The following is a 22,160-nucleotide window of genomic DNA, read 5'->3' on the forward strand; positions in this document are numbered from 1 at the left end:
CTTCAGGGCAGCTGGGCAGTGGCAAAGTCACAAAGCTCAAGCCAGTCTCAAGTACTATTCCCACCAAAGCTGAAGCTGCTGGATGATCAGAAGAATAAGAAGTTTCCAGTAAAAGAAGTTAAGAGTAAAAAGAACAAACTTTTCTTGAAAGAAAAATCTGCAAGTCCGGCATCCTCATATTTTGCTGGTTTAGTAGCACTTTCATTCCTTAAAAGTACTGCTCTAGGCATTTCATTTCCTTACTGCTGTGGTGGCTGGACATGCCTACTTGTCTCTGGATTTACAGTCACCTTGGCCATACCTTAATAAGTGATTTTAAACATATTGGGCAGTAACTGTGTGTACTAAAGCACAGGCTGTATTTGGCTGTTTGTTGCTTTCTTGGGTGCTGCTTGTTTTCAGAATGCAGCATCCCCTGTGCCACTCAGCAAGGCTGGATGGTGAGACAGAATAAGATTTCCTTCTCCCTGGAAGTCCTTCTAACCAGAAACTCAATTTGTTTCCCTAAATTTGCCCACACTTCCCTATGGTCATGCAGGAGCTGGATACAAGGATCCCAGCTGAGCTCTGGCTTCATGTGGTGGCTTGATGGGGAGATAAGTATCCATGGAAGACCTAAATTAGGAATAGTGAAACTTTGCAAAACAAGTATTTTTGAAATGCATCTCACATGGTAGTGCCTGCCTTTCTCTGCAGTCCTGACCATGGTTTCTCCCTGTCCCCAGCAGCTGTGACCCACAGTGGTAGGTACATGGAACTTGGTGGGAAGTCACAGGTAACGTGTTTGCTGCAGTTCTCAGACTGACCTGACTCCTGTACTGACCCATTTTGTCTCTTCCCCATCTCTGCTGGCTCAAAAGTGCAGTTGCAAGTCCTGCCTTTGCTGCAGCCTCTGGCAAATGAGGGATCCAGGTGCTACCTGGTTCCTGCAGTGCCTCTCTGCAGAGAAAGGTGTCTTCAGACTGACAAGAGAGTAGGTTTAGATGAGACATTAGGAAGGAATCCTTCCCTGGGAGGGTGGGCAGGCCCTGGCACAGGTGCCCAGAGAAGCTGTGCCTGCCCCATCCCTGGATGTGTCCAAGGCCAGGTTGGACAGGGCTTGGAGCAACCTGGGCTGGTGGAAGGTGTCCCTGTCCATGGCAGGAACAAGATGATGCTTAAGGCCCCTTCCAGCCCAAACCATTCCATGAGTCCATGATACTGCAATCTCCTCCTGAACTTGCTGGCAAAAGACTAAACATCCAGGATTAAACCTTGACCATCCCAGTGGATTCTTGGCCACTGGAGCAGCTGGTTTATTTTTGCTTCCCTGGCCTCAGCAGTGGTAGGCTGGGCTCAGTCCTGGCTGCCTGCATGGCCTGGTGCCCGTGCTCCCAGCCTGCCAGCTCGAGCCTTGGCTCTCCTCTCTCCTGCTAGCCCTAATGGGATCTCTGGGTCCTCTCCTTCCCACAACATGAGTGAGGCAGTGAGGTGACATTAAAGTACTGGAACAGCAGATAAAAGGCCCTGGCTGTATTTATTGAGTGTTACAGATAAGTAATCCACTCTGCTGTCAGTGTCTGAAGAAACAGCAAATAAAGTAGACATGCCCCTTGCTTTGATGTGCTGAAATCTCCAGAGGACACTTACTTCAGTGGCACTCAGTGCAGCTGTAGCTGAGTTTTTCAGTGGAAAATCCAAGGTTTTCATGTCTTTATACATTGCTTTAAAAATATTGCTATGGCTGATTCCTGTATGCTGGGCAATTCTGTGGTCTGAATGCTAGAGGGTTTTGGGTTTTTTCTTCCAAAATGTTATTAAAATCATCTTAACCGTTTTTGTTGGAAGGGGAAAAATTAATAGTTATTTTGTGGTTTCATCCACAGCATTAAAACAACAGTCTGGTTTTCATTTCAAGCAATAAAAGTATGGAAATTCAAAATGAAGGTTCTCTCCATGTCCTTAGATCAACTTGTTGGCCGTGCTGAAATACATAATGGATGGAGAGGGGGAAAAACCTCAATCTTACAACTCTTAGCATTGTTTTTGCATGGAGCTCAGCTTTCTCACTGCTGGATTTCAAGCTTGATGCCACCTTCTTGCCTGTCTTCTCAAGCTGTAAAAACTCCCTTGGTCTGGTGAATTTGCAGAAGTTTAGAACCTGGTGAACCACAGCTGTTATTTTTTGAAAAACCTAAGTGATAATGAAGCAAATTGGTACATCAGTAATTGAATTAACACACTTTCAAATGCTGAGATATAAACCTGAGTGTTGGGGCTGTTGGGTTTTAGTCACCTCTGGTTTGTGGTGTGGTCAGGAGGAGACCGGAGGCACCGGCACAGCTGCAGTGAGGGGAACCCCATCCAGCCCCGAGGGAACAGCCCATCCCTGGGCAAGCAGGGCAGCCCTGGGGTGGGGCCCGAGGGGTGGGGGATCCCCATCCCCCTGGGATGCCCCAAATACCCCAGGCATGGCCCCAGTGACCTGCTGAAGCTGCCTGGAGCTGAGCCTGGCTGGTGCACTCATGCGTGGGGTGAGCAGCATGACAGCACTGCCCTGCTGTTCCCACCCTGCAGGTTCCTTCCAGCTGAGTCTGGAGGAACCTTTTTTCACAGAAACCCTCCTCACAAAAAGGGTGATTAGGCATTGGAAGGGGCTGCCCAGGGAGGTTTGGAGTGCCCAGCCCTGGAGGTATCCAAGGAAGGACTGGCCGTGGCACTCAGCGTTTTGGGCTGGAGGACAAGGTGGGCATTGGGCACAGGCTGGACTTGATGATCTCAGAGGTCTTTTCCAGCCTAATTGATTCTGTGATTCTGTGAACTCCTCAGTGTTTCTGGGGCTCACATCTCACCAGTGAGCAGCCTGTCACTGTCCCCAGAATGGCTGCAGGCGCTGGGCACTGTGACAGGCTGTGTGTTATTCCATCTCCTCAAGGCTTTGAGAAGTCACTCCTTCCCAAAGCTGTTTCTTCCCTGGCTGCTGTGAACAGACTGCCCTGGCTGTTTACAGCCCTTTGATCTGTGAAGTCACAGCTCTGTCACTTGTGCTCTCAGCCCTCCCTCTTCTCCCCTCTCCTGGGAGGGAGGTTTCCCAGCTGGGCTCATTGTCTTCCTTCATCCACTTTCCCCAGCATAACCCAGCCAAGCTCCCTGGGTAGGTGGATAGTTACAGCTGACAAAATCATGGCTTATCTTTGATTACTGCTCTGCTGCTTGGAATCCATCCCCAGTCACCCCTAACACCTCCCAAAACTTTATAGCTTGTGAAGACAAGTCCATAAAGATATGGTAAGTCTTAAATGAGGCCCTTCAGTGCCAACTGGCTGCCTTGGTTTTGACAACACTGAACGTTATGAAGGTCGTACCTGCTGAAGGGCTCTGTGTAGTCAACCTGAAGCAAATTCCAACCTGCTGGTCCCTTCCCCTGCAGGCCCTGAGCTGGGCAGCTCAGCTCCATCCCAGATGTGTTCCTGCAGCACAGCTTTGCTGGGGGAATTTGCTTTGCAGGCCAGAGGAGGTCTTGTTTATTTTTCTTTTCCCAAGGGGAAATGAGTTGCCAGAGTAACCTGGATAGAGAGCAGTGTTTTAGATGGGATGTTACAGCTTCGTATTTATTTGCTTGTTTATAGGACTTGAATATTCTTTTGAAGCACAGCAAGGATGTGTAACACATTGTGATTACTCACAGAAGGTGTAGGAAGGGGGCCTGATGGTGATGGACATCTCAGGACCGAGCTGTGCAGAGCTGTCCTTACCTGGATGAGGACAGAGGGGTTTGTAGGCGAGGTCTGTCCCATCCTCTGTGCTTAATGTGTTTAGCAGCAGCTCTGTTCCCTGCCTGGGCTCTTGTGGTCTGCCAGGAGGAACTGGGACAAGCGCCACTGGAAGCGCCAACGCCGTGTTCCCACTTGGAAAAGAGCCCTGAGATGAATCCCAGATGCTGGCACTGTGTGCCTGCACTGTGAAATCCATGGCTTGAGTGGGAGCTTAGCACAGGCCAGGGAGTGTTTCCAGTGGGGAGGGATGTGCGAGGTCCTCTGGCCGTGCTCTCCTTTCCTGCAGGGCAGTCCCACCCCACGGCACTGCTTAATCCCTTCCCTTTCCCTCCCCATCGTCCATGCTTTGCCAGGCCATGGAATCTCCCGGTCCTGGGGGCTGCAAAAACTGGAGAGAAGCTGTGGAAGAGTGGAGGGATGGAGAAAGATGATGACAGCATGCTGAAGGCTTGTGGAGCTGGGGGAGTCCTTGCAGTGCCTGGGTCAATACCAAACCTTTGAATGGCATGGAAAAGTGGGATGAAATCCAGTGCCCTGCTGCAGCCTGGGGTAGTCTCCATGCCAGGCTGCTCTGAACATTTGGCATAGAGCTCTAGGTGCCCAGGAGCCCTGGATCCCAGGGGAGCCCTGGGGGAAGGCAGAGTGACCTTGGAGTAGATCCTCCTTGGAAAGATCCAGGTGCAGGCATGAGGTGAACCCCTCGGCACCTTCTCCGAGGGAGCGTTGGACTGGAGAGGGAAACCCATCATGCTCAGCCAATCCTGCCCTCCTGGGCATGCCTGTCCTCTGCCTTCCTCCATCAGGCAGGTGCCCCACTATGGTCCTTTCCAGGCTCACCTGTTCTGTGATTAACATGTTCATTTTGTCAGCTGAACATTTGTCTGTGCATGTCCTGCTCCAGCTCACAGAACCACTGGTGGTTCATTCAGTCCTAGGAAGGCAGACATGGAACCCAACTCCTCAATTAGTCAAACTGTTGTGTTTCTCTTTGAAATTAAATAGTATTTGAGTGCACACTGGGGCTGATGCTACTTTGTGCAGCTTTTTATGAAGGTCATGAAATCAAGGCAAAAGCAGATCTTCCTGTAACTGGAAGACAGAGGAGAGAATCATAGGGAGGTGAATCATATTTGCTCTGTAAACTCCTTTAAAATACCTTCAGCTGAAGGAGCTCAACTTCACTACAAATCCTTTCTGTTCTGAAGTGCAGAGTTTTCTTCATTCATTTGAATTGCAGCACAGAAGTTGTGGGGCTTTTTTCCCCAGAGGTTGAAGAGTCTCTGGGTTCATTTTGTTGATATGTGAAGTCATTTGGCTTTTTGTTGAGCCATACAACCATTTACTTGGGGTGTTTGAGGCAATTCAAACCTCTTATTCCTATTTATTCACCCTTTGAGGGAAGATTTGGTAAAAAGTCACTGGTCATTGAAGTTTCCAGTCCGAGGCAACTAAGCGAGAGCTGGGAGATGAACCACCAGCAGCTGGGGGAGGGTTGTGTGTGAAGGACATACTCTACATAATGCACCATTAAAACTTCATGAAGAGGTGTCCCAGAAAAGAATATTACAAAGCTCCAGGCTTAATATTAAATTCTCAGTTTCAGCAGTCTGGTCATTTTCAGGAAGGAATAATCAGCTTAACCGCAGCATTCACATATTTAATGTTCTGAGAGGAGAGAGGGATTGTCTGATTTTTCTTTTTTTTTTTTTCCTTTTTTTTTTTTTTCTTTTTCCACAGTAATTAATGAAAGTCAAAAGCAGCAACTGGAATGTGTGAGCTACTCCTCCCGCTACGCTCTGGGACTCTTTTATGAGGCAGGGCCACGGATTGCTGTCCCCTGGGCCGCTCAGTACATCGCTGATAATCCCTGCATACGCTTCATCTCCATCGATAATAAGAAACGCAATATAGGTCAGTGCTTCCATTATTTCCCTTAGACACGGCGACAATGGAGGGTGTAGATCATGAAAAATGCTGTTTAATTGAGTGTTGCTATTCTGAACAGAGCAAGCATTTAACTCCAAGCCGCAGCGGATAGCGTTTAATGTCACATTTGGCCTGTAATAAAATACACAATGAAAGCGGGAAGGTCCTCAGAAAATCACCACCCAGCACATGGTTTACGTTACTGTGTTTATGAAACCACTGTCGGGGGATTTGAGACATCAAAATGTTGCTATTCCAAGAAAGAGCCGGAGTTCCTTTGTTTAAACATTGATTCGTGCACATGCCAATTTGTCTCCCATCATCTCACTCTACAACTCCTGTTCTTTCCACTAAGCATGCTTGGAAGTAATAATGAGTTATATAATTGAGGCTGTTCAGAGTCAGCCAGTGTGCTTTTATAATCATGGAGAATCCTTGAGATGACTGCTCGGTAAGGCTTGGAGAACATCCCACAAGGCACACACTTCTCATCTATTTCTGGAAGATGGCAGTCGAGTAAGTGTATGTTTTATTTATTAAATGTATTTCATATACCAAGAGTGTGTTGGCATGGAATAGCTCAAGAGAAACCACCAGCATTTGAGTTTAATGAAGTTTGTTAGAAGCTGGAACTGCTGCCCAATTCTGTCACTTGCTCACATTGTGACGGTGACCGAGGTGAGCCACAAACATGTTGTGGGGGGAAAACCTGCCCAGCCTTGTGGTGACTGATTGCCTCAGAATAAGGGTTTTCTTATTCAGCTGCTGCCTAATATGTAATAATTATTACCAAGTTCACTTGGTACCTGCAGTTTAATGGAATATGTAATAATTATTACCAAGTTCACTTGGTACCTGCAGTTTAAAGGAATCAGCTGTTGGGAAGGAGTGTCATGGTGTGATGTGGTGTTAGTGGCCAGGACCTCCATGGAGTGATAGAATATGCTGGAAGGGACCCATCAGGATCATCAAATCCAACTCCTGGCCCTGGACAGGACACCCCCAGAATCTCACCATGTGCCTTAGAGCATTGTCTCAATGCTTTTTGAACTCAGGCTTGGTGCTGTGACCACTTTCCTGGGGAGCCTGTTCCAGTGCTCAACCACTCTCTTGGGGCTTTTCCTGAAATCCAACCTAAACCTCCCTTGACTCCACTGCAGCCATTTCCTGGGTCTTGTCACTGGCCACAAGAGTGACATTGATCCCTGCCCCTTGTGAGGATGTTGGAGTCCACAATTAAATCTCTTCCTCCAGACATCTCTGCTCCAGCTCCACTCACAGCAAACTTTGGGAACACAAGAGTGGGGCAGCCATGCCTTGTCTGTCTGAGGCTTTAAAAACACCAGGCTGGAGATCCCCCACATCAACGTGTCCCAGGGCTGTGCCTCTGCTGGGGGAAGAAGCGTTTCTTCACCTGCAGTCTGAACTCCCCAAGGCTCAGCTTGGGGATGTTGCCCCCTGGTCTATTGCTGCCTTTGCCAGTTAGAGTCACAGAATCCCAGAATGGTCTGGGTTGGAAGGGACCTTAAAGCTCATCTCCCTCCAAAGGCCAAAAGGCAAAGTCTGGCCCTCTCCATGAAAGTCCAAGCTGTCCCTTTCATTTGTGGCAGTCCCTGCTTTGACTCATTCAGTAAAGCAGAGATGTACAACTTATGCAAATTTCACATTTTACCGGTGAAATACCAAAACATCCTTGGTATAATTTACAGTAGGATGGGTTTGTCAGTGCAGTCAGTGAGCTGCAGGCTGTGATTTTCCAGCAATCTCAGCCTTCCCCAAGGAGCTGTGTCAGGATGAGCGGCAGCGCTTGGAGTCGCTGCTTGTTGGGTGGCACCTGTGAACTCGTAAAACCTCTTCTTGCTAGGAGAGAAATCAGTATCCCCTCTCTTCTTGTCTTCTCCTTAATTCCTTTGTGCAGACTGCTCTAGGCTTGCTGTTCTTCAGACATTTAGAGTGTGCTGATATCGTGGGAATCCTAAGTTTGTGTTCAACACAACTCTCACAGAATCACAGAATATGCTGAGTTGGAAGAGACCCACAAGGATCAGCAAGTCCAGCCCTCAGCCCTGAACAGGCCCATCCCCAAGAGTCACATCCTGTGCCCCAGAGGAGCATCCAAACACTCCTGGAGCTCTGGCAGCCTTGGGGCTGTGCCCACTGCCCTGGGGAGCCTGGTCAGTGCCCACCACCCTCTGGGAGAAGAGCCTTTCCCTGAGATCCACCAAAACCTGCCCTGGGGAGCCTGGTTAGTGCCCACCACCCTCTGGGGAACGAGCTTTTCCCTGAGATCCAACCTGACCCTGTCCTGGCACAGCTCCAGCCCTTCCCTGGGTGCTGTCCCTGCCCTGACACAGCTCCAGCCATTCCCTGGGTGCTGTCCCTGCCCTGACACAGCTCCAGCCATTCCCTGGGTGCTGTCCCTGCCCTCACACAGCTCCAGCCCTTCCCTGGGTGCTGTCCCTGCCCTGACACAACTTCAGCCCTTCCCTGGGTGCTGTCCCTGCCCTGGCACAGCTCCAGCCCTTCCCTGGGTGCTGTCCCTGCCCTGACACAACTCCAGCCCTTCCCTGGGTGCTGTCCCTACCCTGACACAACTTCAGCCATTCCCTGGGTGCTGTCCCTGCCCTGACACAGCTCCAGCCCTTCCCTGTGCCCTGTCCCTGCCCTGGCACATCTCCAGCCATTCCCTGTGCCCTGACCCTGCCCTGGCACAGCTCCAGCCATGCCCTGGGTGCTGTCCCTGCCCTGGCACAGCTCCAGCCCTTCCCTGGGTGCTGTCCCTGCCCTGACGCAGTTCCAGCCGTTCCCTGGGTGCTGTCCCTGGTCCCCACAGAGCAGAGATCAGTGCCTGCCCCTCCTCTTCCCCTCTCAAGGAAGTTGTGACTGCAGTGAGATCTCCCCTCAGTCTCCTCCAGTTGGCTCCATAGTGACACACCCTGTTTCCTCACCGAGAACTGGTGGTGACCCCGGTTCTCCTCTTGATTTATGTGGATGAATCGGTGATAAGGCAACATTTCTCCATAACCAGTGCCATCAGGAGCACGATGAGGCTTCAGGAAGGAAGGCTTTTTCCCTCAGCTGAGGGTCTCAGCTGCTGTTTGTAGAACCCCCTCCCCGTCCGCAGAGGTGACCGCGCTGGAACGTTACGTAAGGAAGAGCCTACAAGAAGCGTGTGTTGAATTCCCCGGGTGTGAATATTAACTACTCGTGTGATTGGCTGCCTTGAACACCCCATCAATATGTATGACTCGCAGAGGGGACAGTGGGAATTCTTCAGTATAAATTATTTCTGGAATGCCGCAGTCTTTGCATCTCTTTGCATTCCGGAGGACTAAAGATAGATGACACAGAAAAATGGAAGTGGTTCCCTTCCTTCACTCCAGGGTTATATAATTTAAAGGGAAGTGTCCTCTTACAGGTTTTTAGGATTGGTGTAATCCTTGAGTATCCTTTTGAGTTTTAAAATATGGATTCCTTTATCTTCTCAGTGCTCTCAGAATCTTTTTCTTCCAAAAGTGCCTCGTCAGATGGAGTAGATTTTATTCCAGGGAGAATATGGGACCTTACAAACCACGGGAGCTTCCGAGGATAACTGGAAAAGCTTGCTAGCCCTTCTGCTAAATAGCAGTGTGGCATTTTGGAGGTGAACCTCTTGCTGATTTTCTAGGTGTAGTAAAGTTAATAACTGCTCTTTTTTTCATTTTAGGTCGGGTTTTATGAGTGCTGCACATTGACTTCTCCTTTGGCAATGTGCTGATCCCTCCCAGGGTGCAGGGATACAGTTCCAGCTCCTCTGCTGCCCTCCACCCTGCCCCAGTAGCATTTCCTTTACAGCCTAACTTCCAGGGTTTTTTAGTGTGGAATAAAACCCTTTCCCTTCCCCTCATGCTACCCAGGACCAGGATGGGGTCTGGATTGCAAAACTTGTCTCCCCAGTATGATGAAAAAATCCCAAGGGGCAGGAAAAACCCCATTTATTTTTTTATCAGTGTCTGTTACAACTCCAGGTTTTGGGCAGGAGCAGAAGGAAAACACTTGTTGTGTACCTCTGAGAAGGAGGAAAACATTCCTTTGGGAGATGTGTGCCTATCCCATCCATGTTCAGTTCTCTTCTGGAGCCCAAGTTGTAACCCTTGGATCGGTCCCTGAGCACTCCAACAGTAGGAGTATGGTCTGCCTTTGAAGCTTTGAGCAGGAGTTGGACTGGAGTCCTCAGAGGTTCCTCCCTCCCTCCCCAGGTCCTGTGACACTGAGGCAGACAATGTTCTGGTGAATATTTACTGAATGCACTAATAGATGAACTGGGAAATGAGTCTAAGCAAACCCCGTTGGCGGAGACAGGAAATTCTTCAAGCTCTGTCCACATATGCTGTCCAGCAAGTTTTAATGTCAGCACAGCTGAACCAGGAAAAACTTTCCATCCTCTCTGTGGACGTTTAGTGGATGCATCTGTGGAGCCTGCAAACTGATCTGCAGGTCATGGCTACTTGCTTTTATGCCTGTATGAAAGTAGATCTCATTCTACTGAGATTTATGGTGGATTTATGGGCTCTTCAGAGCCTGTGAGCCACAGGCCACTTCCAGGGCATGCACATTCCAGCCTATGCTGCCTCCTGCTTCTCCACAAAAGTGCTTCAGTCCCCACCACCTCTCTGAACCCTGTCCTTGGTGCCTCAGTGGACACTGTGTCCCTTGTGGCCCAGGGTTTCTTGCTTCAAAGCCTTTCAGCTGAGCAACTGCAAAACATGTTCCACAGCAGCCTTAGACATGATTCTCTCTCCTAGAATATTATTGTTTGGGAAAAATCCAGTTGGCTTCTGCTTTTCTTGGGGATACATCCGTGTTACCCTCCAGTTCCTCCTTCTTCACAGTCACATTTCAACCTGTCATGCTCCCAGAACGTGGTAAGGCACCATCCTGACCATTTGCCAAATGGATCCCATGACTTTCAGGCTCTGATGGTGTTCTCTCTTCTAAGGAAACTTCAGGCCTCGGTAGATCCCAGGGATCACAGCTCATCTCTAAAATCCCTATCCTTGGCACAGATTCACCAGGGAAAGTAGCCTTTGCATTTTGCAATGCAGGTTTTGGCAGACAGATGATCCACCACGGGCTTTCTCTTGTTTTCATCATAATTTTATATGTTTTATTTTATTGGGATTTCCCTGTCCCCTTCCTTCCTTGAGACTATGGTGAGGAGGGTGTGGCCACCACAGGTCCTGACTTTACATCCTTAATACCATCTGAGGACTTCTCAGGGCAGAAGGAGGTCCCCATGGGAGGACTTGGCACCACAGGCTGTTCACTGTCTCTCTGCCCTGGAGTACACAGTGCCTGGAGGAATTCACCCACGAGTCTTTTTATCCCACTGTGACAGTGGCAGCTGCGTTTACAGCCCAAGCAGCTTCACCCATGGCCACCCCAATTCCACACTAGATGTGCCCCTCAAGGCTGAGAGCCACCTTCCTGACACCAGATGTCCTGGAGCTGCAAGCCACTGTGCTGGGGAAGTGAGCTCTGTTCTCTGTGCTCTTCTCCAGGGATCTTTTATTAGCCCCATCCTGTTTCTGGAAGACAATGCTCCTGACAGGCTTAATCCTGTGTAAATTCTCACTGTCATCAATCTGTCCTTCTCGTTTTTAACACAGCCTGTGTGATTCCTCCAGCTGGGAATTAATGATGAGTGTTGAGACAGCCCCAAAACATTACAAAGCTGATGGCTGCTGCCTTCTGCTCACAGTCCAAAAACCTTTCCCCTTATTCCCAGGTTCTAGGTCAAGTTCCAGTTTCCACAGGAAGCTCAGCATGGGGGAGACTTCCCTGCTTAATTCATGGTTGGAACTGGCTGAAGTGCAGTGTATGGTGAGCCCTAATCCCTTTCATGGTCTTTGTCCTTGACACCTCTTCCAGGTAGCTGGTCTGTCCTCTTGCTGTGACAGCTTGTGCTTCGTGCTGCTCAGTCTTGGAGGTTTTCTGTCTCTGTGTTCATAGATTTAGACAAATCTCCCAGGTTCCAGCTGGAGGCAGTGAGGTGAGGGGCTCTGGCCTGCCCCTGCTCCCAGCACAGCAAATGTCACAGCAGGTGTCCAGGTGAGTCAGGGCAGTCCCCAAGGATGAAGACCCCCCCCAGCACTCAGGGCCCCATCCCAGGGGTGCTCTGCTCCCACAGGAAGGGGCTGCATCCTCATGTCCCCTTGGGATTTTCTCTCACTGCAGTTGTCCCCAGTGGCACTTGTCCTGTTGCTTTGAACTTCCAAGAAAAGCCTGGCTCTGTTTTGTTTTCTCTGTTGCCTTCCCTACAGCATGTGTGAGATGCAGTTAGATCCTCACTTCTCACGTAATTCTGCATGTATTTAATCTCCTGTCTTTTCAATTTATCCATTTTCCTTTTCCATGTGTGTGGCTGGAGACTCACTAAGAGGGCAGGACACTGCTGGTGCAGCTGCACTTTGGTCTGATGTGCCTCAGCACCTCCCACAAGGTCCTTGTGGATTAGACCTGTCTGGGGGAGACTGGTGGAACTTCATACTTTGAGAAAAAAACCCTTGGGATTTGGTTATTGCTACTGCTCTGCTCAGCCTTGCAGGCTGGTTGGAATGACAGGGCACTGGGTGATACCACAGCCATCACATTCTTTTCTGTTCACGTGGAAGGAAAACGAGTCTTGGAAGGAATGTGCTTGTCCTCAGGCTTGTCCACAGTCACTTAACTGTGTGTCTGTGTCCATTCTGTGCCATGGCAGCAGAGCAAAAGGAATTCACAGTAAACCAGGAAAAGTTAAGGCAGAAGCAAAGGAAACCTGGGTGAGAGTGTTGCACCTTCTCTGTGCCAGGATTTCCATGTCTCCTGTGCTACTCCATCACTGGCTGGCACAGGATCCCAGAATATGCTGAGGTGGAAGGGACTCACAAGGATCATCAAGTCCAGCCCTCAGCCCTGCACAGGCCCATCCCCAAGAGTCACACCCTGTGCCCCAGAGGAGCATCCAAACACTCCTGGAGCTCTGGCAGCCTTGGGGCTGTGCCCACTGCCCTGGGGAGCCTGTTCAGTGCCCACCACCCTCTGGGGAAGAACCTTTCCTTGTGATCCAACCTGACCCTGCCCTGACACAACTACAGCCATTCCCTGGGTGCTGTCCCTGCCCTGACACATCTCCAGGCCATGCCCAGGGTGCTGTCCCTGCCCTGACACAGCTCCAGCCATTCCCTGGGTGCTGTCCCTGCCCTGGCACATCTCCAGCCTTTCCCTGGGTGCTGTCCCTGCCCTGGCACAGCTCCAGCCTTTCCCTGGGTGCTGTCCCTGCCCTGGCACAGCTCCAGCCCTTCCCTGGGTGCTGTCCCTGCCCTGACACATCTCCAGGCCATGCCCTGGGTGCTGTCCCTGCCCTGACACAGCTCCAGCCATTCCCTGAGTGCTGGCCCTGCCCTGGCACAGCTCCAGCCCTTCCCTGAGTGCTGTCTCTGGTCCCCACAGAGCAGAGATCAGTGCCTGCCCCTCCTCTGCCCCTGCCAAGGAAGTTGTACCTGCAATGAGGTTTCCCCTCAATCTCCTCTTCTCCATCTGAACACACCAAGTGCCCTCAGTGTCCTCACATGCTGTCCCTTCAGGCCCTTCCCCATCCTCATGTCCCTCCTTGGGACACTCTCTAATGGCTCAATCTCTTCCTTCTGTTGTGTCCCCCCAAACTGCCCCACTATTTCAGGTGAGGCCACCCCAGTGCAGAACAGAGCATGACAATCCCCTCCCTCACCCAGTGATGCTGGTCCTGATGCCCCCCAGGACAGAGATGTCCCTCCTGGCATGGCCATGGCCAGCTTGCATCCCTGCCACAAGTAAAGGAAATTAAAATCTCCTAAGAAGCCCTGCCAGAAGCCCTTGTTTTCAAGCAGGCTGTTGCAGCCTGGTCTAAACATGTTGGGAGGAAGATGATGGGTTTTACTCCCCCAACAGCACAGCTGAGATCCCCCCATTGCTTTCAGGGAAAAATCTGTTTCAGACTCCTGTTTTAGCCAGTATTTTTGCAGAAGAAAGAACAGGGCTTGAGGCTAAAGTTGATCCTCACAGGCTGCATATTTCAGTACTGGAAGGCTGTGACTCAGTGGCCTCTGGAAGCTCTCCAAGCTATCAGTAGCTCAGAGGAGGAATTAAAAACTCAACGAGCTGCTTGTTCTCCAGAAACTTGTTTTGTACATGCTGTGGAAGAGATGAGAGATTTGAAACGAGGTGGCCATTGGCTGGAATCATTGGTGCAATCATTGGCTGTAACAAGACACAGCAAGCAATGAATATTTATTTTATTGAAATGCTTAGATGTCTTTTAAGGAGCCTTTTTGCCAAGTTTGTGTGTTACTATTTGCCCAAATACAATGTACACTGTAATAAATCCCAGGGTTCCTAATAGGCTTCCCCACATGGTCTTCTGTCACTCACATTCTCTGTGGAGAAGAGGAAACAGAGAATCATAGAATCACAGAATCATAGAATGGATTGGGTTGGAAAAGACCTCTGAGATCATCAAGTCCAACCCTTGGTCCAACTCCAGTCCCTTTACCAGATCATGGCACTCAGTGCCACGGCCAAGCTCAGCTGAAAAACCTCCAGGGATGGGGAATCCACCCCCTCTCTGGGCAGCCCATTCCAATGCCTGAGCACTCTCTCTGCAAAGAATTTCTTTCTGCTCTCCAACTTCAATTTCCCCTGGCAGAGCTTGAGCCCATCGTGCCCCCTTGTCCTATTGGTGAATGCCTGGGAGAAGAGACCCTTTTTGCCGTGTTTTCCCGGTTCTCTAGAGCAAGGGTTGGCTGAGCTGGCCCACCCAAAAGACTCTTCCAGCCGAAATTAGAGCTGTGTGTTTCATGCTTGCTGTGGGTGCCACACTTGGTACTCCTGCAGCTCAGTGGTGTGTTCTGAGGTGATCAGCCCAGGACAGAAAGCTCCTCAGAGAAAGGCATTTCGGTTGCCTTTGGCAAGCTGGAATTTATCATCTTTCCAAATGGAATCCCCAGCTTGAGGAGCTGGAGGTCCCTTCACTGACACAGCAGAGATGAAGACTTCTACCAAGCTTGGTACCTAACAGCCAGAACGGGTCAGAAGGTGTTCAGCTGCCTCTTTGTGGGTTCCTTGGTCATAAAACACCCATTTGCTGAAACTAAAACATTTTTTTAGTAATGTGCTAATTCAAACAAACGTGCCAGCAGGGATGGAAGTCCCTTCCTATAGACAACCCACAACCAGCCCCAGCTTTAAGGAAGCTTGGCCATCTCCAAGTCTGCTGGGATGGAGGAGCACCAGCACTTGAGCTGCCTTCAGTTCGTTCCCCTGGCACTGCAGCTTGGTGGGGTTTTAAGGGACAAACTTTTGAGCTTTGCTCACTTGAAAATGTATTTGCCCAAGGACAGGGGTTGTGCTGAAGGGTCACACTCCCCACAATGTTCATGGAGACATTTGCACATCACGTTCCTATAAATTGCTAGAGCAGCAAAATTTGAGTTCACCAGGCCAAAAGGAAGTGCTGGTTTCTCAAGCCAACCCTGCCCTGTGTTCTGGTCCCCTTCTCCCCCTCCAAAAATGTGAGTTTCTATTGTTTTTATTCTGGCCTTTCAACTGTATAACTGCTCATACATGACACAAGCAGTTATAGAGGGAGCAGATGTTTTTCATACTGATGCAGCAAACCCGCTTCTTTTTTGGTCCTCTGCCTTGAAGATAATTTGCATCTCGTGATGATTTCATGTTCAGAAGATGGGGCTGAGCTTTTTAGCAAGGTCTGTTGTAATAGGTCAAGGGGTGATGGTTTTAAAGTGAAGGAGGGTCTATTTAGATGAGCAGGGAGGGTGGTGAGGCCCTGGCAGTGGTTGCCCAGAGAGGTGGTGGATGCCCCATCCCTGGATATGTCCAAGCCCAGGTTGGATAGAGCTCTGAGCAACCTGGTCTCACTGAAGACATCCTTGCCTGTGGCAGGGGATTGGAACTAGGTCATCCTTAAGGTCCCTTCCAACCCAACCCATTCTATGATCCAAGTCTTGTGTATTTCTGTGTTGCAGAGTTTTTCCCCCTTGACTCCTTCATTTTGCTTTTAGTGAACAACTTGTGTTGTTATTCCTTGTGGGATTTTTCCCCAGATATTTTCATTCTTATTGACCCCTGGGCTGGAGCCACAGTGGTCAGCACGTGGGGAAGGCAAGTACTAATGAGCAATCTTTCAAAAGCATCTCTCTTCTTCATTTCAGAGTCTCCTGAAGTTGGGCCCTCTCTTGTTGTCCACACGACTGTGACATTTGGAAGAGACCACCTGGATTCAGACCCTGCAGAGGTGCAGCAGATAATCCTCAGTCACCTGCAGAGGCTTGTGCCATCCCTGCCTAAACCAAGCAGCATCAAGTGTCACAAATGGAGATACTCTCAGGTGCTCCTGGGATCAGTCTGGAGCTGTGGTTTCCATCCTCAGGGCGCAGGACTGTTGCCCAGCATCCATAGTACATTCCTCCACGTAGCCATGAGCAGCATCCAGGGCTGGCCAACAACACCCAGGTCATTTCTAGCCATGTTTTTCCATAGTGGGCTTGGCCCAGTGCTAAGTTCTGCAGCTCTCCTTGTAAGGAGGGACAGGAGCAGTGTGCAGGAAGGAAGTAAATCCCATGTACTTTGGTGGGATTTTCACTGGTATTTAAAAACATGACTCAAATCCATCTCTCCACATCCAAAAGTATGTGATATTATTAGCAAAATTCCCACCCTACCACAGAGTAGCAGAAGTCCTTGCATTCAGATGGACTAATGGTTGTTATTTGATTTGGCCCAGGTCAATTTAACAGTATGTTACGCAAAAAATATTTTAAAGTAAACTACCTAAGGGTAATAATAACCAAATGTGTATATTTTACAGGCTCCTTTTAAAAATCCAAGGAAATTGTTGGCAATTTCCGAAAGTATTGGAGAGTATCTACGTGTTTACCCAAAGCCTCTCAAGTTAAATTACATTGGTGAATTTGAACGTGGAAGTTGCTGCAAAATATTTACTTTTCAAGCAGTTCCCCTAAATTTTTTTTCCTTTTATGAAGTCTGGAAAAGTTGCTGGAGATGATTGTTGTGAGGTCTGCTCATGGCCCTTGGTCTGCATCCAGTTTAGGACCCTGGTCTCGTTAGCACAGAGTTTATTTTCCTATGATTTAGGTATTGCTAGACTGGACAAGTGACTTTAGCATAGGTATTAATATTTATATAAATCATATTAAATCACGGTTTGTTTTATATGTTCCTCTTATCAGTTTAGGGTTGTTGTTTGGGGTTTTTTTTGTCACTGTCAAGGCATTGTTTTCTGGTTGTGACTTCTGGTCTTTTCTTCTGCATTACCTGTTGCCTTCCTGCTTCAAACTGCTTTTGAGCCCCAGAGCTGCAGGTGGTAGGGAGGGGAAGAGTTGGATCTGTCTCCAGCAGGCAGACCCTTGGCTGGCCAGCTCTGGAAAGGGGTCCCAAAACAGAGTAAGAAGTAAATCTAAGCAGGATTAAGACACCCCAGAATGTGCTGCTGTCACAGATCTACATCATAAAATTTGTCCAGCTCAGCTGCTTTGTTTGTGTGTGCAAGGAAAGGGCTTAACTTGCCTTTTTCTTGTTTTAGTCACACTCTTAGCAAAGGTGACATATAAGCATATGCATCATATGTGGCCCATTTGGATTTATATCAGGGTGGAAACATGGATGAAGGAAAAGACAAGAATGGCAGTTGATTTCTTCCTAATGAATTAAGACCAAAAAATCTCAATTGCATTCTGATGTGGTTTTTGAATCCTGGCAAAACTGTGGACAACAGAGGATTCATTGTACAATTATGGAATCCCAGAATGGTTTGGGTTGGAAGGGACCTTAAAGCTCATCTCGTTCCACCCCCTGCCATGGGCAGGGACACCTTCAACTCTCACAGATTGCTCCAAGCCCCATCACCTGCTGTCTGTGTTGCTGCAAACCAAGCCAGGATTCAGAAGCTGCTGGTGCTTTGTGGCTGTGCCACAGAAGGAGCCACCACTGGTCTGTAATTCGGTGGATGAGTGTCAGTATATCTCAGATTGCAAATAAGCCAGGGCAGGTCAGACACATTGTCTTAATAAAGAGATCTCTAATGCCACCCTATAAAATAATCACTGCCTAAATTAAATATCTGGGACAGAGCTCCCTCTTAAAGCTCTCTTTACTTTCAATTATAATAAAGCTGCTGCCACAGAGGCAGAGGGAACTGATAAGATGGGTGCATCTTTCCCTGGACTCTTTTAGATGGGATTTATCCTCCTTGTTAATTAAATCCGGCTGTAACATCCTTCACAGGGCCAAACACAATCCTGGGATTAAAATGCAGACATTACAATTATCCATGGCAGATGAGGGATTAGGACTCCCAAAAGTCTACTGACACTACTTAGCAGCACAGCTGCAGTTCTGGACCCCCTACTTTAATTATGCACCATTAGCATTCAGAGCCATCAGCTTCCCAACCCATCATGTGTCTTTGACAGAGGCACTTTATATGGAATTATGGTTGGAAAACACCTCCAAGATCATCAAATCCAGCCTTTGACTGAATACCAGCGAAGATAATTTGGGATTTATGTTGGACACCACCAGAAGAACGTGAGGAAGGGGCAGGATCATTCCCTTCCCCAGTCACTGTCTGGAGTGAGGGTCTTTAATCCATTGCTCACACAATCCTGTCATGCAGGTGAAAAGGTGCAGGCTGAGATGTGAAAATATCCATCCTGTGGTCAGCATCACAAACCAGGAGCTGTTTGGTACAATCAGCATCAAATTCAGCAGCCAAGAAGGAAGGATGCTCAAAAAGCCTTTTTCAGCTAAACCTTTCTGCATTCTCTACACTCAGCTCCATCTGTAAGAAAAATTCAGGGAAAAATTAAATACTGACTTAAAATCAGTCTGAGAGGGAGGATCTCTGGCTGGATTTCCCATACCTGGGTAGACTCTTCTAGTAAGTTGAGTAGTGGATAATGGGTTGGAACTGGCTATTTCAGCTAATTCAGATGAAATCTCCTTTAGAGAGATGCAGTAACACAAAATGCAGCCAGTGACATAAATGTGGCTGTTTTGCAGCTGATCCACACTTGGTAATGGCAGACAATGGCTCAGCTGAGTGGATATTTGAATGAGTGGAAAAATCTCGTGGACTTAGCAAGATTCCTTGGATGTAAGGGCTTGTTCTGTGGAGCTGACAGTCCCACGATGGGGCACAGCAATTGTTTGGTGCACAGGAATCCAAAACGTGTCTTTGGATCAAAGGCAGAAAGTCAAGAAATGATCAAAACAAAACTGTCCTCTCTGTATCGTGCTTTAGGACCCCATGGTTTGATCTCTTGTGCTTCTACTCATTTGTTTTCTCTCTCTGTTTTGGCTTTCTAGATATTTTCCCCTCCTTTTCAACATATCATCCTTATGGATCTTGTTTTGCCATTCCTTTTCTCAGACTACTTCTTCCCACCTTCTCCTGCATGTTGTGGGATCCCTGGATGGAATTAGATGATGTTTAAGGTCCCTTCAACCCAAGCTTCTCTGTCATTCTGTGATCTTCTTCCCCTCTTTTATCCCTTCTGCCTGGGCCTGCCTTGCCCTCACATTGACTTTCTGCTGCCTGATCTCCATGCTGGGAGCCACCAGTGCTGCTCTGGGATGGACAGATCCAGCACACCCTGCACACTCAGCCTTTGGATGTAGGTTTGAAATGGGCTAAACAACGTGTAACACAACCAGGGGGGAAGATCTTTAAGCTCCCTTCCAACCCAGACCATTCTGGGATCCTTAGGAAGGCTTTTCTGAGGAATACAGACCTTTCTGGTGTGAAATTCAGGTGAATGAGATACTTCCTCTTCCAACTCCCTGGATGCTTTTCTTTTTCAGGTTACAAAAGCTGTGCCCAACTGTCCAGGACAGATGATTCTTCATACTCAGCCTCTTCTCATCTGTGGGGGTGATGGATTTACCCGCTCCAACTTCGATGGCTGCATAGAGTCTGCTCTGAGTCTTGCAGAGGCTGTGAAGTCTCATTTATAGCAGTTTCAGAGTCAAGCTGCTAAACTTAGTCTAGATTTATGCTGAATTTTCCTGTGATGGGTCAAATTCGAGTTTCATGTCAACATTACTGGCCTCTATCTGGCAAAAATCAATAAAAGGAGATGTATTGATGCGCTGTAATAATTATTGGGATAGAATTAAATGGGATTTTCCAGAATCTGTGCTGTGAGTGGTTCCTTTGGTTGAAGTAAAGCTTTTTCTGGCTCTGGTCAGGGGCATGGAGCTCCAGCAGCCTTGCCAGGTCTCCTGATGCTTTTACAGCCCCTGAAAATTATGTCAAGAAGAGAAGCCTGACTTGAAACAGCTCAAAATTCCATGGAGCCACAGAGTTTACTCCTTGTCCAGGTGACAGGACAAGGGGGAATGACCTCAGACTCACAGAGTAGGTTTAGATGAGATGTTGGGAGGAAACTCTTCTCTGGCACAGGTTGCCCAGGGAAGGTCTGGCTGTCCCATCCCTGGAAGTGTCCAAGGCCAGGTTGGACAGGGCTTGGAGCAACCTGGGATAGTGGGAGGTGTCCCTGCCCATGGCAGGGGGATGGACCTACATGATTTTAAGGTCCCTTCCAACCCAAACCATTCTGGGATTCTGTTTCTCTGAGTGTTTGGAGCCTGGGAAGCGACAGAAGGAACATGCTCAGTTTATCCCAGAGCTTTCATACATCCCTGTGGGCTTAGGGCTGCTGTCCCAGAGTAATTTTGGGAATAAGCAAAGGCATCTGGGCTATAAACAACAAACCAGACTGGCCAGGAGAGTGGATGCCTTAAAATAGTTCATTATTGGCCAGGTTAGAGAGTCACAGGCTCATCATGGCTCTGTGCTGGTCTGGGATTCCCTGAGCAAGGAGCAGCCCTTTCCTCCTTCCAGGTGCTGGAGGAGTTGGGATAAGAGCAGCCAGCACTGAAGGTGGATTAGCTGCTTTGCCTGGCAAATACCAAGAGGAAGGAGGGAAAGGAATTTATCTAAGCATGGTCTGGGGAAGTGTGTTAGTAAGAAAACTGTGCTGACATTTCAGCCTTAGGATTACCTCATCACCACCATAAAAACTCACTTTAAGTAAACAGCCAGTCTAAAAATGAGGTGAGTTTTAGACAGTTTGATACTTTATTTTGGCAGAACAGGTGCAGAAATAGCAGGATGGGAACAGGGAAGGGTATAAATACATATGTGAGTGAGTGAACAAGGAATTTGATTTGAAATAGTAAAAAAAAAAAAATAAACAGCAAGTATAATTGTGTTGAAAATACTACCTGTCAGGCTTTCAAGTATTTCTAAGCTACTAAACTGTGTTCCTGTGAAGTCAGCTTTGAAATGACTCAAAAATTAACTAAGAAATCATTTATTTATTCTACATCTTAAATCATGTGTTACAAGTTTGGTACCTCTCTACCACAGCTCTAAAATAACAAAATCTAGCAGACAGAATGTTAACCATTAGAGGAGTACCCTTCAGCCAGGGGTTTGGGAAGGTTTTTTTATACCCCTGAAGCTGACCAAAATGTGACATCCTGTATTCACAGCAGCTGAATTGTGATTTATTTGTGTTTGACCATTCTAGTGCAGTATTTAAAGTGAAGCCAAGAACTTTAAAACTTGTTAATTTTAAAAGCTTGCAGAAAACTGAGTGTGAGGTATCTTTGACTTAAGACTGTGTTGGTCCTCTCTCTGCCTCTGAAGTGGTTGTGCTCCAAAGGGCTGTGATTCTCTCTCAGGGGCTTTTTATCAGGAGCTGCCTTCAATACCACGAGTGACAGAGAAGTGGAGATGTCTCTGCTCCATCCTTTCAGCAATGTCTTGACTTTGGTCATTCTGAGACCTCAAAATACCTGTTAATAATCAAATTACTTTTTGAGATTTTTTTTTGTTGTTTGAATCATGAGATTCTCAATTCAGAGGTTTCTGAACGTGAACCACAGTGAGTCTCAAATTGCTCCTATCCTTCCTCATATCAAGGAATCACAGAATCATTGAGGCTGGAAAAGATCTCCAAGGTCACAGAGTCCACCCTGTGCCTGATGCCCACCTTGTTTCCCAGCCCAGAGCACTGAGTGCCACGGCCAGTCCTGCCTTGGGCACTTCCAGGGCTGGGCACTCCAAACCTCCCTGGGCAGCCCCTTCCTGTGCCTGCTCACTCTTTCCATGGAGAAATTCCTCCTGAAAATATCACAACAGTCTATCAAAACACCTCTGTCCTGTAGCTTCCCTTCAGATTAAGATGATTTAGACAAAAACTACTGGGTTTTTTTTAAGGTGGAGTGGAAAAGCTCATGGCTGGATCCCTCTGGATGTGCTCCAGGCACTGGGCACGTGGAGGTCTCTGTGTCCATGTCTCATTTTCGAGCTGGAGAGACACGGCGTTGACTTTCCCACACAAGGCGGGTAACGAGGGGGGATATTTCAAAGAG

At 48.3% G+C, this 22,160-nt stretch overlaps 1 protein-coding gene across 5 annotated transcripts in view; it reads left to right on the forward strand.

Moving 5' to 3' along the window:
• The window catches only part of RNLS (renalase, FAD dependent amine oxidase), a 65,688-nt gene extending 45,785 nt beyond the window's left edge, over window positions 1–19,903 (forward strand). For 2 of the 5 annotated variants that reach the window (XM_071564133.1, XM_071564136.1), the window contains 3 exons: window positions 5,493–5,666; window positions 15,911–16,086; window positions 19,581–19,903. In XM_071564133.1, coding sequence (XP_071420234.1) covers window positions 5,493–5,666; window positions 15,911–16,086; window positions 19,581–19,733 — 503 coding nt within the window. In that variant the 3' untranslated portion in view covers window positions 19,734–19,903. Of the gene's footprint in view, window positions 1–5,492; window positions 5,667–11,448; window positions 11,544–15,910; window positions 16,087–19,580 lie in introns of those variants that run through there. The other 3 variants (XM_071564138.1, XM_071564135.1, XM_071564137.1) reach the window with 3 other exon arrangements.
• Window positions 19,904–22,160: the final 2,257 nt, after the last annotated feature.

The sequence above is a fragment of the Pithys albifrons genome, chromosome 9 (genome assembly GCF_047495875.1).
Source record: "Pithys albifrons albifrons isolate INPA30051 chromosome 9, PitAlb_v1, whole genome shotgun sequence".
Lineage (NCBI taxonomy): Eukaryota > Metazoa > Chordata > Aves > Passeriformes > Thamnophilidae > Pithys > Pithys albifrons.